The sequence below is a fragment of the Actinia tenebrosa genome, unplaced genomic scaffold, assembly GCF_029948245.1.
Source record: "Actinia tenebrosa isolate PJP-AT-01 unplaced genomic scaffold, QUT_ActTen_1.0 PGA_scaffold9__36_contigs__length_13948895, whole genome shotgun sequence".
Taxonomy (NCBI): domain Eukaryota; kingdom Metazoa; phylum Cnidaria; class Anthozoa; order Actiniaria; family Actiniidae; genus Actinia; species Actinia tenebrosa.
This window is the reverse complement of record NW_028292586.1, coordinates 4,540,228-4,554,812: the sequence shown is the minus strand read 5'-3', so window position 1 is coordinate 4,554,812 and position 14,585 is coordinate 4,540,228. Positions and strand designations below refer to the sequence as shown.

At 33.8% G+C, this 14,585-nt stretch overlaps 1 protein-coding gene and 1 long non-coding RNA gene across 3 annotated transcripts; both read right to left on the bottom strand.

Moving 5' to 3' along the window:
- Positions 1-4,265: 4,265 nt before the first annotated feature.
- Positions 4,266-12,128, bottom strand: LOC148904564 (uncharacterized). 2 transcript variants are annotated; one of them, XM_089024596.1, is made up of 8 exons: positions 11,310-12,128; positions 10,574-10,700; positions 10,233-10,331; positions 7,620-8,406; positions 6,142-6,207; positions 5,987-6,010; positions 5,601-5,705; positions 4,266-4,574 (listed from the first exon to the last, which is right to left on the bottom strand). In XM_089024596.1, the coding sequence occupies exons 3-8, from the start codon at positions 10,275-10,277 to the stop codon at positions 4,414-4,416; spliced, it is 1,188 nt and encodes a 395-aa protein (XP_088880722.1). In that variant the 5' UTR covers positions 10,278-10,331; positions 10,574-10,700; positions 11,310-12,128; the 3' UTR covers positions 4,266-4,413. The 2 variants fall into 2 exon arrangements, with proteins under 2 accessions (XP_088880722.1, XP_088880723.1); XM_089024597.1 differs by lacking the exon at positions 11,310-12,128 and adding an exon at positions 10,862-11,125.
- A 765-nt stretch (positions 12,129-12,893) lies between these two features.
- LOC148904563 (uncharacterized) lies at positions 12,894-14,564 on the bottom strand. The gene is made up of 2 exons (XR_016118767.1): positions 14,463-14,564; positions 12,894-13,600 (listed from the first exon to the last, which is right to left on the bottom strand). It is a non-coding gene; the product is annotated as an uncharacterized LOC148904563 (long non-coding RNA).
- Positions 14,565-14,585: the final 21 nt, after the last annotated feature.

Here is a 14,585-nt window from a genome sequence, read left to right as displayed (position 1 = left end):
CAATGATATCATGTATATATGATGCAATTACAATTACAATGATATCATATATATATGATGCAATTACAATATTACAATGATATCATATATATATGATGCAATTACAATATTACAATGATATCATATATATGATGCAATTACAATTACATGATATCATGTATATATGATGCAATTACAATTACAATGATATCATATATATATGATGCAATTACAATATTACAATGATATCATGTATATATGATGCAATTACAATTACAATGATATCATATATATATGATGCAATTACAATTACAATGATATCATATATATATGATGCAATTACAATATTACAATGATATCATATATATATGATGCAATTACAATTACAATGATATCATATATATATGATGCAATTACAATATTACAATGATATCATATACATATGCCGCTTGTATCTGAACACGGAAATGGGAAATGGAGACAAGCAGAGAAAGAAAGTTGTTTTACGTACTGCATTAGATTTGAATAACATTGGTAACAGCCTACTGGTAGGGACAACAGATCTAGAGGATGGGCTGTCGGGCCCTAGCAACCAAACCTATATGCCACACCAACGCTTTCCCACAAAAATCTCTACTCTATCATATAGGCACTCGGTAGTGCCACCCAATCAAAGAAACACCAAGTGCCTCCCCCCTCCTAATTAATAATACAATGGGATGTAAACATGTACAACTTTATTATAATAATAATAACATCTTTATTCAATGAGGGTGGCACTAAATAGTGTACTAACTAATAAACTTGTGGCCCTCAATATAAAATAATTACAAATTTAAAAATATAAAATATATGTAATAACAACTATCAACACGAACTTATTAGAGAAATTGATTATAGTATAATAAAACATTACGTCAAGATTAATATGAACTATATATAAATTTAACTGTGAAGCTCAGCAACACCACGCTCAGGCGGACGACACAGCTGAACATAAAATATATTTCAGCAACTTTGAAACACCGCCCCATGAACACGACGCTGCCAAACTTCACAGCCAAATTAAATAGGAATCTATATCTATATCATATTACATATTATTATATTATCTATTTATTACAAATTCAGACTAGAAATATACATATGCATAGCACTAAATACATTATAAGTTGTCATACAACATTTTACACTACAGACTTTTTTATTTTATGTATTCAGCCAAGCATTGAAAAACATTTTCATGTATTACAATTGGATCCAGCCAAGATTGTAAAGCACGTGTAAATGCAAGCTTTGACTTTTTTTTTAGTTTCATTGGCAAATTCTATAGCCAAAAAGCCAGCTTTCAGGCGTAAAATTGATTTGAAGAACTAAAAGAAGAATCAAACTGCTTGCATCATTGTCTAATACCTCTATAAATAAAGTCATTCATCAATTACATTAGTTATTGTCACAAAAATAGGTTAAAATATTAATCATCATATTTTTTCTATTTTGCATTCATGAAAAATAACGACACATACATATATATACACCACACAGTCTTTTCAAGTGTTACAACTGGATCCATCCATTGTAAGGCTTTTGTAAATAGCACAACATGCAGATTCTAAAAACAGCTTAAAGACTCAGACAAACATTTGCAATCTGTTTAACCATATGTTGAGTATTACACAAACCAATCTAATATTATTTTTACTTTGAATAATTCCTTTAGTTAGAATAATAACCCAATTAAACTAAGTTCTACTACAAACAGGTATGAAAATTATCTGCTAAGAGTAAAGTATAAGTTTGTTTGTCTGTGTTTTGTCTTTGTTTTTGAGATTACATCTGCATGCTTTGCTATTTAAATACAAGCATTGACACCTTTTATTAGTTCATTGGTAAATTCTATACTCAAAAAGCCAGCCTTTTAAAGTTACAGGTGATATAGAAAACTAAAAGAAGAATCATATGCTTGCATATGTCTGAATGCAGGTAATTAAATTATATTAAAATGAATATAAATCTTCCAAATTTTTTGTGGTGCTAATATATGTTCTTATAAATGTCTTATTATCAGGACCGTATAATCTACTATGGATAATTTATTCCTATGGATAATTTCTGGTAATTATATGATTGTACACATTCCTAGGTTTTATATAGCTCCCTTATGTACATCTACATGTTAGTCAAAAATGAAGATACATTGTAGTTAAAGAAAGTAATATTAGTGTAAAATTTTAAAATGTGGCTATTTTTGTTTGTTTGCAGACTGTTCATGTTCTTACTTGTTTTCTTTTTCTCTACTTTTCTTTTTTCCTTTTTTCTTTCTTCCTTTTTGAACTTATAGTACACTCAACAAAATTACTCGACTCTGATTGGTCGAGAGGAGTACAATTATAGCGTTAATTGTACTCCGTAGGAGTACCGAATTAAGTCGCTATGGCAACACGGCCAAAACAATGTCAAAACAATTATTTTCTATCATTTTGTACTTAAAAAGCATAAATAAAATTTTAAAGCCGTAAGAACTAATCTTTTTTATGCATTTCAGTTGCACGATGGACTGGAAATCGGCCGCCAAATAGACAAAGATGGACGGCGTCGCTTCGCATTTTTTACTGAAATTTTGTTGAGTGAACTATAAACAAAAAATCTCACAATCTTTTCGTACAATTTGGAATTAATAGACACTCGTAATGTTTTGAAAGTTCTTTAATTGTACTCGCCTAAAGGCTCGTGCAATTACAAGAACTTTCAAAACATTACTCGTGTCTATTAATTTCCAAATTGTACTCGAGATCGTGCGATTTCCTATACAAATAGTAAAACTGTAATCGCCATTACTACCATTTTTCTATAATTTTTTTTCACTTTTATATTGCAATTTAACAATTTATTATCTGATCGATACTTATGCGTAGTATTTCCTCTCGCTTACCATATGTTGATCATCAACAGTTGGTCAAAATGTTATGTACTCACAAGGTTTAGCCAAAAAACACACAAAAAGTTTGAAAGAAACTGGTATTGTTGGTATGTCCTCTTATTTAATCTTATCACCGCTCTCAACAAAGACAAAAAAGACAAAATTAAGGAGGCTGGAAAGTGTTTTGTGCCTTCACATACACTCCCAATTATGAACTAGAAAAAATTAGTATGACTATAATATGACAGCAAGTAAACCAGGAAAGCCAAAGACTATAAACCAAAGATTGCAATGAACATGAAAAAAATGACGTAAGACGTTGCCATGACAACATCAGAACCCTTGGTATGCCATCAAAAATGTTCATCTAAAAAATTATAACTCAGGAAGCAAATGGTGAAATTTTTTAAAAACCGGAATACTTAAACTTTGTATCGTAATCTTCTTTTTGACAAAAAAAGAAAAAATTCTGTAAAAGGGAATTCGTAAAAATCAATAAAATTTGTTTGGAATAGTTCCCAGAATTTTTAAAAATTTTCCTTAAGTTTTTGAAAACATAAACTAAAGCCCTATGGAAAATTTGAATAAATTTCACCGCAGAATTTTTGATTTTTTTCAGTTTAAACATTTTAATTTATGAGCACGAAAATATTTTTTTGCAAGTTCTTCGGACCTAGAGCGCGCATGCGCTCAAGAAAAACCATTTTGAGCCTCCTTAAGGGTAAAAAAACATGAATTATTACCATACGAATAAAGCATAGCATCCAAGTCTGAACTTTAAGTTATCAAACCTTGCCTATTAAAACTCCTACACAGTCTCCTACTCAGCCGCTATTAGTGTCGTCATGCAATGCTCACTCCCCTAAGTAGCGAATTAAAACTATCGAATTATTACAGCAGCTACAGTAGTAGCATCATTAATGCAAATCTCTGGATGATCTGACTATAGATGTGTAGTTCCAGAAATTATCCATACCCAACCCATAGAGAAATTTAGAATTTCCGAAGGGTGGAGGCAGGGTCAGAGAAAGAACAAAAATTACAGAGTTTGTATGGAAGAAAATTGGAATTTCTGGGGGTACGTGAGTGGGGAAATTCCTCTGTAAGGGGTGTATGAATAATTTCTGGAACTACCCGATGGGAATTAACATTGGATTCCACAGAGTAGCTCTTCTTCCCCTGGATAAGCCTAAATGTTTTTTAATTGACTTACAGTTAAGCTTCAAGAGGACTTTCACTCTTTTTAGAATCATGGTTCAGCCACTTCTCTATAACCTCCATTACATCTTCTCTCTCAATTGCCTTCAAGATCTTAAGGAATTCCTTTATTCTTAGCTCATATTCATTCAAAAGGGATTGAGTTGGTTTTGATTCTGTCTGTGCAAGATTGCCAATAGCTTCCTTCTCGACACCAAGTTGTTCAGCAAACATACGATAGTCACGGAAGAATGGATCTTCAGCATCTAGCCTTGCACAAACTTTGCTTAAGATCTCAAGAGGAAGGCTTGTAACTTTTAGGTCAAGTTGTTGTTCTTTACTGAGAGAGAGCTGACGTCAACAGAATGGTTACTACATAAGCTATCAGAAACAGCTGAGCTGCCTTGAAAACATGAGCCTTGGTAAGTTAATACAGATTGCTTCTCCTCACTGTTTTGAAGTTTTGGACTTTCTAAGGCTGAAAAAATAGTATAAAAGTACCAGTTTTTTATATTATAGTGACTGAAAGTAAGGCATATTATATTGAGGACTTCGGGTTATAATTACCTATACTATAATTTTCCTTTTTGCAATTTCATATAATAATTGTTCTACTACATCACCTCCGGAAATTTTATAAAGCTCATCAACAAAAGATTCAAGAGTTATTGAGCTAATAATCATTAAATCAATAATATCCTCCATTGGGTTTTCCCTTTTCTCCAGTCCCTTTTTATCCCCCTTGATTTGAGTGTTTTTTTCTCTGGGTTCTCTGGTTTTCCTCCTCCGCAAAACCTCAAATTCCCGGGGGGTGGGGGAGGGGACTCTCTTAAAAAGTGGATAGGGGGGCTTCACGGACCTTTTAGGGTCAAAAATGAGACCTTGTGTAGCTTTTAGGGTCTCCGGCTGACTCCCGGTTGACTCTGTACCTTTTAGGGTCAGATTTGTTCGTTTTGAAAAATATCAAACGTCATACAAGAATATAATGGTTGGAAACGTTGTCATTTTAAATGTGGTCGTATTTTTTAAGGTCTGAAATCAGCATCTCAGTTAATTTATGCATACCTTTTAGGGTCATTTTTAAAAACGTCTGTTGAGCCCCCCTACCCACTTTTCAAGAGAGTCCCCCCCCAGGCTCAAATTGTAACATGCTAATTTCTATCCCAATCTGGGAATTGAAGCCATAAGGTCAGCCATAAATTGTTTTAGGATTCGACCTGTGAGTTAGCCATGCCCTAACTTAGATCAGCCCAGAGGTTGTTTCAGGGTTTGATCTGTGAATTAGCCATGCCCTGACTTAGATCAGCCCAGAGGTTGTTTCAGGGTTTGATCTGTGAGTTAGCCATGCCCTGACTTAGATCAGCCCAGAGGTTGTTTTAGAGTTCTATCTGTGAGTTAACTGTGTCCTGACTTAATTAGATCAGCCCAGATGTTGTTTAGAACTTGATAAATAACCAAGAAAGATATAAAAAATAAAATAATGTAATAATGACTGTAGACAGACCTTTAGATTTTGCATGAGATGTAGCACTTGAATCACTCAGCTTTAAATCTACATGTTCTCCAGACTTATTGCTGTTAACGTCACGTTTTTTGTCAAGTAGTGGAGCTAAGGAATTGAAATAATAATAATAATAATAATCTTTATTGCACATAACTTTTTTTATGCTCCAGGAAAACTTGCTCACACTGGTGATTCTCAGAGAGGTCCTGGAAATAACTTAAATGAAATAAACGGAAAAATAGGACAATACAGTATATTAAAATACCTGATCATAAAAGCATAAATAGTAAAATATAAATTAAGCTAATGTATATGAATATAAAATTTGTAAAATATATCGGAAAAAAAATATATATATGCATTTGAAGTTGATCCACTATTTTCACCTGAATCACCATCTGAAGAATTGCCTAAAAAAACAAAAATATCAAAAATAAATAAAATTTACCAAAATATGATCATTAAAGAATTGATTTAACTGCAAACTTAACCGCCATCTGCTGTACTAAGGAAAATTAATTAATTAAAAATTAAAGATTACCTGGGCTTGATGCATTGGAAGTTGAACTACTATTTAATTCAATTGAATCACCATTAGAAGAATTGCCTAAAAAAATGAAAATATCAAAAATAAATAAAATTCATCAAAATATGATCATTAAAGAATATTGATGGATAAAATGAATACTTTTTATCATATAATTATCCATAAATTACCTATATTTCTCCTTTTCGAAAAACTGATATTTTCACATGTGAAAATAACATGTTATTTTCACATGTGGAAATATCGTTACCATGTGTACTTAAGCTATTAGTTTATAAATAAAGACTTTTGATAATAATGAAAAGCTTATCAAGTTGATTTTATGGATAATTATATAATAAACAGAATATTACATGGCCGCTTGGAGATACGAAATTTATCTTCTCGTGTTGAAAATCTCTCACTTTTTCGCTGCGCTCACTCGTGAAAGATCTTTTGAACACTCTCTCTCCGCGCACTCATGTAATATCCTCTATTTATTTGACCACAGCCAAACTTTGTGTATATATAATAACTATTAAAAAACTTCTGCATCACGTGATAGTATTTACACCTCTTATTTATCTTGATTATGAGAAGACAAATAAATATACGGATACAACTCAAACAAAGAATAGTATTCTTAAAGTGTCTATGATCCCTAACTCAATGTTTTCAGCATTGATTCTACATTTAGTTAATAGTTAAATAGTAAAATAATTTAATATGATTTGAGTGATGCATCTTGGAGATATGAAGGTTCATACTTCCAGTATGCTAATGAGTGTGATGTCATAGTAGGCATTTGGGTTTATTTGTCATCATTTTAAAATCAAAACACTGATTACTATGAGGAAACAAATTTGCAATAATCTTTCTATAAACCCTGAGTAAGATAATTATGTTTTATACAGGATATTTTTCTACCCCAGTAAATTTTTGTATATTTAATAATGCAGAAAACAATAGCCTTTCAACATATCCTTTTATTCGCATGAAAAAATGACGATGGCTATCTAGTTGTTTACATGTAATAACATCAGGGTCAAATTACCATTCTCCTGCGCTCTAGGTTTCTGATTGTTATGGTAATGTTTTCAAATTCATTCTACAATTTGATTGGTTCCTGCTGTCTAGGTGGCCCTGATTTTGGTATAGTCACACTGTAAGTGTTCATAACTACAGCTAGCAATATAATTTAGCATATTAAAAGTTTAATGTGTATAGTTCCAGAAAATATCCATCCCCCAACCACAGAGGAAATTCCTGTAAAAGGACCCCTGTACCCCCCAGGAACTTCCAATTTTCTTCCATTCAAACTCTGTAATTTTGTTTTTTTCTCTAACCCCTCCCCTCCAGAACTTCCAATTTCCTTTGTGGGTGGGGTATGGATATTTTATGGAACTATACAGTAGCTGTCAAGAAAGATGTCACAAGAGATTTTTTACTGCATAGTAATAATTATAAAAAGGTAAGTAGTTATAAAAACTTACTGCTTCTTTTGCAGCAACAAAATGTAGCCAACAGAACGAGTAAAATAATGACCACTACAACAATTCCTGTAATCCATGTATTGTTTTGGGAAAATGTGCTCTCTCCACTATCTTTTCCACCACTATGTTCCTTGTCAGTTTTTTTTGAATCCTTTGTAGTGCTTTCTGGGTCATTTGTATTAATGTTAATGGAATTGGATCTATTTTTGGATTCTTTGCTACTAGTTTGTTCAGTTGTGAAGGCAGTCATTGGTGAAGTAATTGGAGCAATAACAGTAGTAGTTGATATGGTACTTGGTGCAGGAGTCGTTGGAGCACAATTTTTTGCAGTCTGTAAAGAACATTGTTTTGCCATTGGCACTTGTGGAATATTACATTCAGGTACCTTCTCATTAGTCTTATCCCAACAACACCAGCTGCAGGGCTTGCAGTGTCCTCTGTCCCTATAATAACCACGTTTACAGGTACATCGTATAATGTCATTTTCTCGTGTACATTGTCCACTCTGAACTTCATTTTCTTGACAACGAGTACATTGCTTGCACTGACTAATGTCGTAGGTGTCTGAGTACGTATGATTGGCAATGCATTCAACACATCCAACTTTAGTCCCTTCAGGATACCTTCTCCCACATTCCTCTAATTGTCCATGACCAGGATGACACGAGGGGCAATGCCATAATGTGACATAACCATTAGAACCACATAAACCAAGTCCAACTTCATTATACTTTAATTTATTAAAATTACAAACTGGTGCTGCATTCAAGTACCTCATCAAAAGACACTGTGAATATAATAATGGAATAATTAATACTTTAATAATGATAATAATAATTCATTATTTCTTATATGCAAAATAACACAGTCTTTGATACATTTTAATATACATAAAGGTTTTAACAAATGGGCCTAATATAGCTAGCAATGGCATTTAGCAAACTTTCATCTTATAGGTGATAGAACATTGCCATATGTTGACGGTTCATAATAAAGTAGGCATGACAAACAAACCTAACATATACCAGACATCATGTCTAATAAATTGTGGGAAATGAGTATAAAAAGTGAAAATGTGTTGTGATGACACAGATGTTTGATGAATATTAGTTGACCCATTTCATTCCAACATTTTTAGAGCACTAAAAATTCAAATTGATACAGACTCATAGAATTGTTGGTGTGATGTCAGGAAAATGTCTGTTTGAAATCAAACTTCAACAGGCATTCATCCAATGTACAGTAATATCATCATATCCTGACACTGTCAGCACACCATGACAATTGATTTGGGAGTAAAAAAAGATGGATTATTTGATTGTAACGCCATGAATAATTTTCAAAAATGTGCCTCTTCTCACAGAAATAAATAACAGAGCTTTTACTAAGGCATCGTTTATAATTTAGGGTACAACTAATAAGGGCTGCAAATATGGCAGTTTTGAGTTTTCTTTACCTCATGGTTAGCCTTAATTTCATGCAGAACATTCATGTGTTCCATGAAATTTCAAAGTGTTTGTATATTGTTGAAGTTGTGCATTCTTTACTTTACCATTGGTATTTGTGAATATTTGGACACTGAAGTCTGTAATCAAGGAACACTGCAGTCATTTGGAACTCGAAAAAGGCCTAATATGAAATATTATATATATATATATTTGTAGTTTATGATCAAAATATCAGTAGTAAAGGGAGAAAGAAATACCCAAACACCCCAAAATATAAATTATAGTCACAAGTAATGTGAAATAAGCACATTAGCCACCCTTTGGGCTTTATAGGAATAAAATAAATTAAGGATTTATATACAAAGAAATATATGTAGCAATGTCTGATGTTGAGTGTAGACGTCACAGACTCCAAAAAATAATCGTAAAAATATCATACTTTCGTACTGAATATCGAGAAAACACTTCATACAGTGATTATTGGACCTTTAAAGAGTATTTTTAGGAAGATTCAGCTGAATCCAAGTTTGAGCGATTTTTGTCGTAGTAGCACTTTAAAAATATATGAAAATAATGCTCTTTTGTCAAAATCACAGAACCAAATATTTAATCTACATAAATTATTCAAAAACTCAATTCTTTCATTTCTTATATCTATCAATTATCATGTGATAATAATGATATTCTTCACATATCTCATTTAAAATACATAATTTGAATTTGCAATCTTCATATCCAATATCTTATCATAGATTTTAAATACTCTTGTCGCTATAAATATAAGATTGTATATAAAGTTACGAGTTCGTAAGTCAACTGAGGAATGAAATTCTCATAACTTCTAAAGAATTTTTAAATTACATTAAAATATATCTTCCTTAAACTTTCTAACTTAGAGCTTTATTAAAATATGAATTCGAAAAATTATGATTATGAAGCGGCATTCAATGGTAGACGTGACCTTGACCTTCCAATCCAATATCTATGCGATGACAACAACTTATTTAAATAGATTGTTTATCATAAGATTGAGTTCTTTGAATAAGCAAAACCTTCAAAGATTTCATCTTTATTCATAGAATTATTTTTTAATTTAATGTAAATATACTGAATCAAAATTCTTATTTTCTTAATATTATCAAAATGAATGAATGATTTTACTCACCGTAAGAAGTGTTGTAAAAACCATGCCACTGAAGGTGCTTCCCATTTTGATCGAGGTTTTCTTTGGGTTTTTTACGATGATTATAGCTATCTTTGACTCCTGTGATAAATGAAATGTGTTATTAACACTAATCTTGTCAATATTTTACACCTTTTTACGTTTAAATACTGTAACTTCATAACGAAGCAAACGTAGTTAAGTTTCCCAAGTCATGGTGCGACTAGCAACTATATAGACACAGTCTTTTCGTCTTTTCATATAGTCTAATCCCTTAGAAAAAACATATTAAACTTACTACACTTTCTTCAACCACAAAGCCACTTAATACTAAAGATTCTCACCTGATACGAATGCTTGAACTTTAATGTATTTTCATCGTCATTACATGCAGCATTTGCATGCCAAATTTTCAGCTAAACCAGGTGGATGATATCTAGTAGAATACTAGCGTGGACTGCGTCGGTGTTTCTGAATAAAACAGTAGGAACTTGTAGATAAATTGAATCACCGTAAAGAGATTAATGGGAACTGCCGCTTCGGAACTTATATAGTCCTTCGTCGGAGTAAGCTAAAGCGTCAGCTAAATCGTCTTCCTATAATTTACAGTGACTTTGTTTTGTTTGTTATACCTTTAAACTTTTGCTTTAAAGTTTAGATTTAAGTAACCTTAGAAGATCGCGTGTAAGAGAGCCAAACAAACGGGAATATCCCTATATTTTTCAACACTTGCCTGACGCGAATATTGCCAAGGAAAGAAGGAACGAAAATGATTGAGTAAGCAGTTTTTATTCTCTTGTGCAATCTCGTACCCAGAGCCTGCATTTCTTCTGGCCTGCGGCGAAGAAGGGCTCTGGCATTCTTGGACCTCCTTCCTCCTCCTCCTCCTTCCCTTATGGTTCTAGGTATTATTTAGTCTCCCCCACAGCCGCTGTCACTGTCGTCACGCGACGCTTTCTCAGGGGAAAGCGTTGCGTGACGACACTGGAAGCGGCTGTGGGTGAGACTAGTATAGGTATTATAAGACTGGAAAATACTTTTACTTTGAAATCATCATTGCAATAAAATCTCAATATTTACCTCATATGGATATATATTTTTGTGGATAACGAAGGCTACTCATTAGATTTCAGCCGTCGATAAGATCGTCGATAGCACGTCATCTTTCTCAGGGAGGGTCTGCTTATGAGCTTTTTTACGGCAAATACAAATTGTTTACAGTTATCGTGGAACTTGAAATCTTCATTTTGTGAAAGTTGAATATCTCTAGCCATTGCTGTACGTGTTTTTTCTCCGTTGATTATGGCGAGGGAAGAAGAATACCAGCATTGCTCGTGACCGAAGGAAAAGAGTATATGCGGAAGTAAGGGAATCTTGACCTTCTTGGAAAATGTCAATCTCGTACCCAGATCCCACGTGCCTCTTGGTCAGCACCGCCAAACGAGAGGCTGTGGCTGTAACACAGGTATCCCAAGCTCAATTTAGCATCCGGTATCCGGTCCATGAATCTCAGACCGGAAGTTTTAACTGCGCATGCCTAAATCGCAGGCTCATCTTCAATCTCGTACCCAGAGCCTGCGTTTCTTCTGGCCTGCGGCGAAGAACGAGGGCTCTGGCATAATCCATTTTTTGAGACCAGGATTTCTTGGACTTCCGGTATAAGAGCGTATGCGTTAAAAGACTTGCCAAAAATAAAAAAATATGTTCCCGATTTCTAATTCTTATGTTGAACGGAAGTAAACACAGAACTCTGTTTGAAAGCAGGTTTGAAAGCATGATTTTCATCAATCTCGTACCCAGAGCCTGCGTTTCTTTCGGCCTGCGGCGAAAAACGAGGGCTCTGGCATAATCCATTTTTGGCGCATGCGCAGCTTTCCGGAAGTGAAACATAATCAGTATTTCTTAATGGTGGAGGAAAAAATCCTTGAAACGGGCTGAATTCAAAAAATAACCACGCAGAGCGAAAGAGGGGCTATTTCTCAGTGATCGGGTAAAATTTCGAGGCTTTATTTTACGTTTTAATGATTTTATTGAAATTTTTGATGAATCTCCATACATTTCCTTATAACAGGACACCACAGAAACCAAGCTTGGGCTACATGTGATTAAAATGAACCATTAGAGTCTATATGGAACTTAAGGTGAATTTGATTATTCATATTAACTCTGGACGGTTGAATATTACTGACGTAAGGAGCATCGCGCGGTCGCCTTGTTGTTGGTATAGTACGAACAGAGTCAAGTACGGAACGGCCGTTAACAGGGCTGTCAACTCTCCCGGATAAATCGGGAGTCTCCAGATTTTGGACCGTATCTCACGGTCTCCAGATTAGAGTCTCAAATCTCCCGGATAATCCCCGAAGCTGACCATTTCTTGTAAGACTCGACTTTCACAATAAAATTCCAATTATTTTGTGTTGTTTGTGTTATTTTAAATCGCTAACAAAATCAAAACGTTCCTCATAAACTGTTCTTGCAAGCAGGCCATTGTAATATAAGCAATAATCTGATTGGTCAAAAATAAACCAATCACATCAAATGTTACAAAGCGAAAGACGTCTTTTCGCGTGTTTTTTGAAGCGCTGTGACGTCATGTCCCTTCCCTATCAATTCTCCAGATTTGAATATCTCGGGGGTTGACTAATGATTCATAAAAATACTTAGTAATGTGATTTGATTTACTTATATACTTTACCTTTTAAAAAGAAACAATACTTTTTAATTCTGCCATTCTCCTTCTTGTAGCATCCAATCACATAGCTTTCATAGATTGATGAACGAATCAGTAGAACACCCTGCTCATCCAATTTGGCAGATTCCTCTTTAAACCCACAAAACTTTAATAAATTTTTTGTTTCCACTTTTTTGATTCCATAAAAGAAACCCTTACTTTGTAAAATTTGACTTGAATTGTTGAATAAGAGGAGGTCTGAGCTCCATTTTTTTAAAAATGAAGATTCTTGGGAACTTTTCTCTGGTAAAGGAATGACAAAATAGTTATTACTGTGATACTTTTTAAAAATTCCGCCACTGTTATTCTCATCTACTGAAAACTCTTTTCCTTGTTCCTTTCCATATCGGTGAAGTTTGACCACAATCTTTGTGCTTTTTTCATCCATTTGTTTGGGTCTGCATGAGCAGAACCATGGCACAAATATAAAATACTTCACTTCCTTATAACTTTTGTTGTCCAATTGAAGAACATTTCTAAGGCTTTTGTCTTTCATTGATAGATGTATGGCACAACCAACCAGCTCTGCTATTAGCTCTTCACTTCCATTTTTCAGTTCAACTTTTGCTATTCCTTGGGTATCATCTGGTTGCTTTACACTTTTAGTTTCTCCATAGCTCGGCATATTGAATAAATCAATCTTCAGATGGGTATACAAAACAAGAATACAAATAAATTTACATTGAGGTTATATCTTCTATCTTTTATGGGATGGTTTGAGGCAACCAGCCAGTGGGGTTATCTTTAGCTTGGGCATAATATTTCATTCCAATCTCCGACCACACGTCATTCCCCTGAGTATCATTCCTTTGTTAAATAGTTGAGAAGACATGTGAATATAAATAAATATCAAGCAAAGAATCTTATTCTCAAGACAATGGCATGTGGTCTGAAATGGGAAAACATTACTCTCAAAGCAGAGAAAAGCTCTCAAAGTAAAGAAAGTAGTTATTATAAGAGGTCAAAAATTCCATAGTTTAATTCTGTTAACCCTCATTCGATAATACGACAACCCCCGGCCCCCTCCCTCCATATTTTCCAAAGATATTTGCATCCCATTCCCTGTCAATAAGGGCAAGTACATTTTTTTATTGGAGTGGGGGGAGGGGTGGTTGACTACACTATTTTATTGGATGGAGAGTAAATTCTCGTGCGATTTGTCTGGCGTATCCCTTGCTGTGTCACGACCGTGTTCGTGCCGTGAACTTTTCACAGTCATACGAAAACTGCACTATGTCTTAAGTCGAGGATAAGTAGAAAGAAAGAAAGAATTCAAAGTTATTTTTCAAGAAAAAAGAATAACTTAAACGAGAGAGACGTCTCTTATATTCTTAGTTTTGAACAAGACAAGAATGTTGTCTTTCTCTGTGTCTTTCTGCCTCTAACCCGCTCTAAGGAATTATAAAGCTTGTATTAAAGACTTCGAGTCTCGCCTTTCCCCGAAATCAATATTATTGAGAAAAGAAGCCGGCAATTTCCCTCTAGATTATTTAAAGGCTTACCTTCTTTATGCTTTATTAATTGCAAGAAAGAATATTTAGTTTTCCAATAATTATTGTCTGTGAAGATGCGAAGGATAGTAGTCGGTTTCCTAGAATTTTAAGAATATCTACATACATACAGGT

Excerpts from the sequence above, each read along its gene's own strand:
- LOC148904564 (XM_089024596.1), bottom strand. The coding sequence starts at position 10,277 with ATGGGAAGCACCTTCAGTGGCATGGTTTTTACAACACTTCTTACG. Across the intron at positions 6,208-7,619 it reads TTGTTGCTGCAAAAGAAGCA|GCAATTCTTCTAATGGTGAT; the intron begins GTAAGTTTTTAT and ends TCATTTTTTTAG. Across the intron at positions 4,575-5,600 it reads ATCTCATGCAAAATCTAAAG|CCTTAGAAAGTCCAAAACTT; the intron begins GTCTGTCTACAG and ends CTATTTTTTCAG.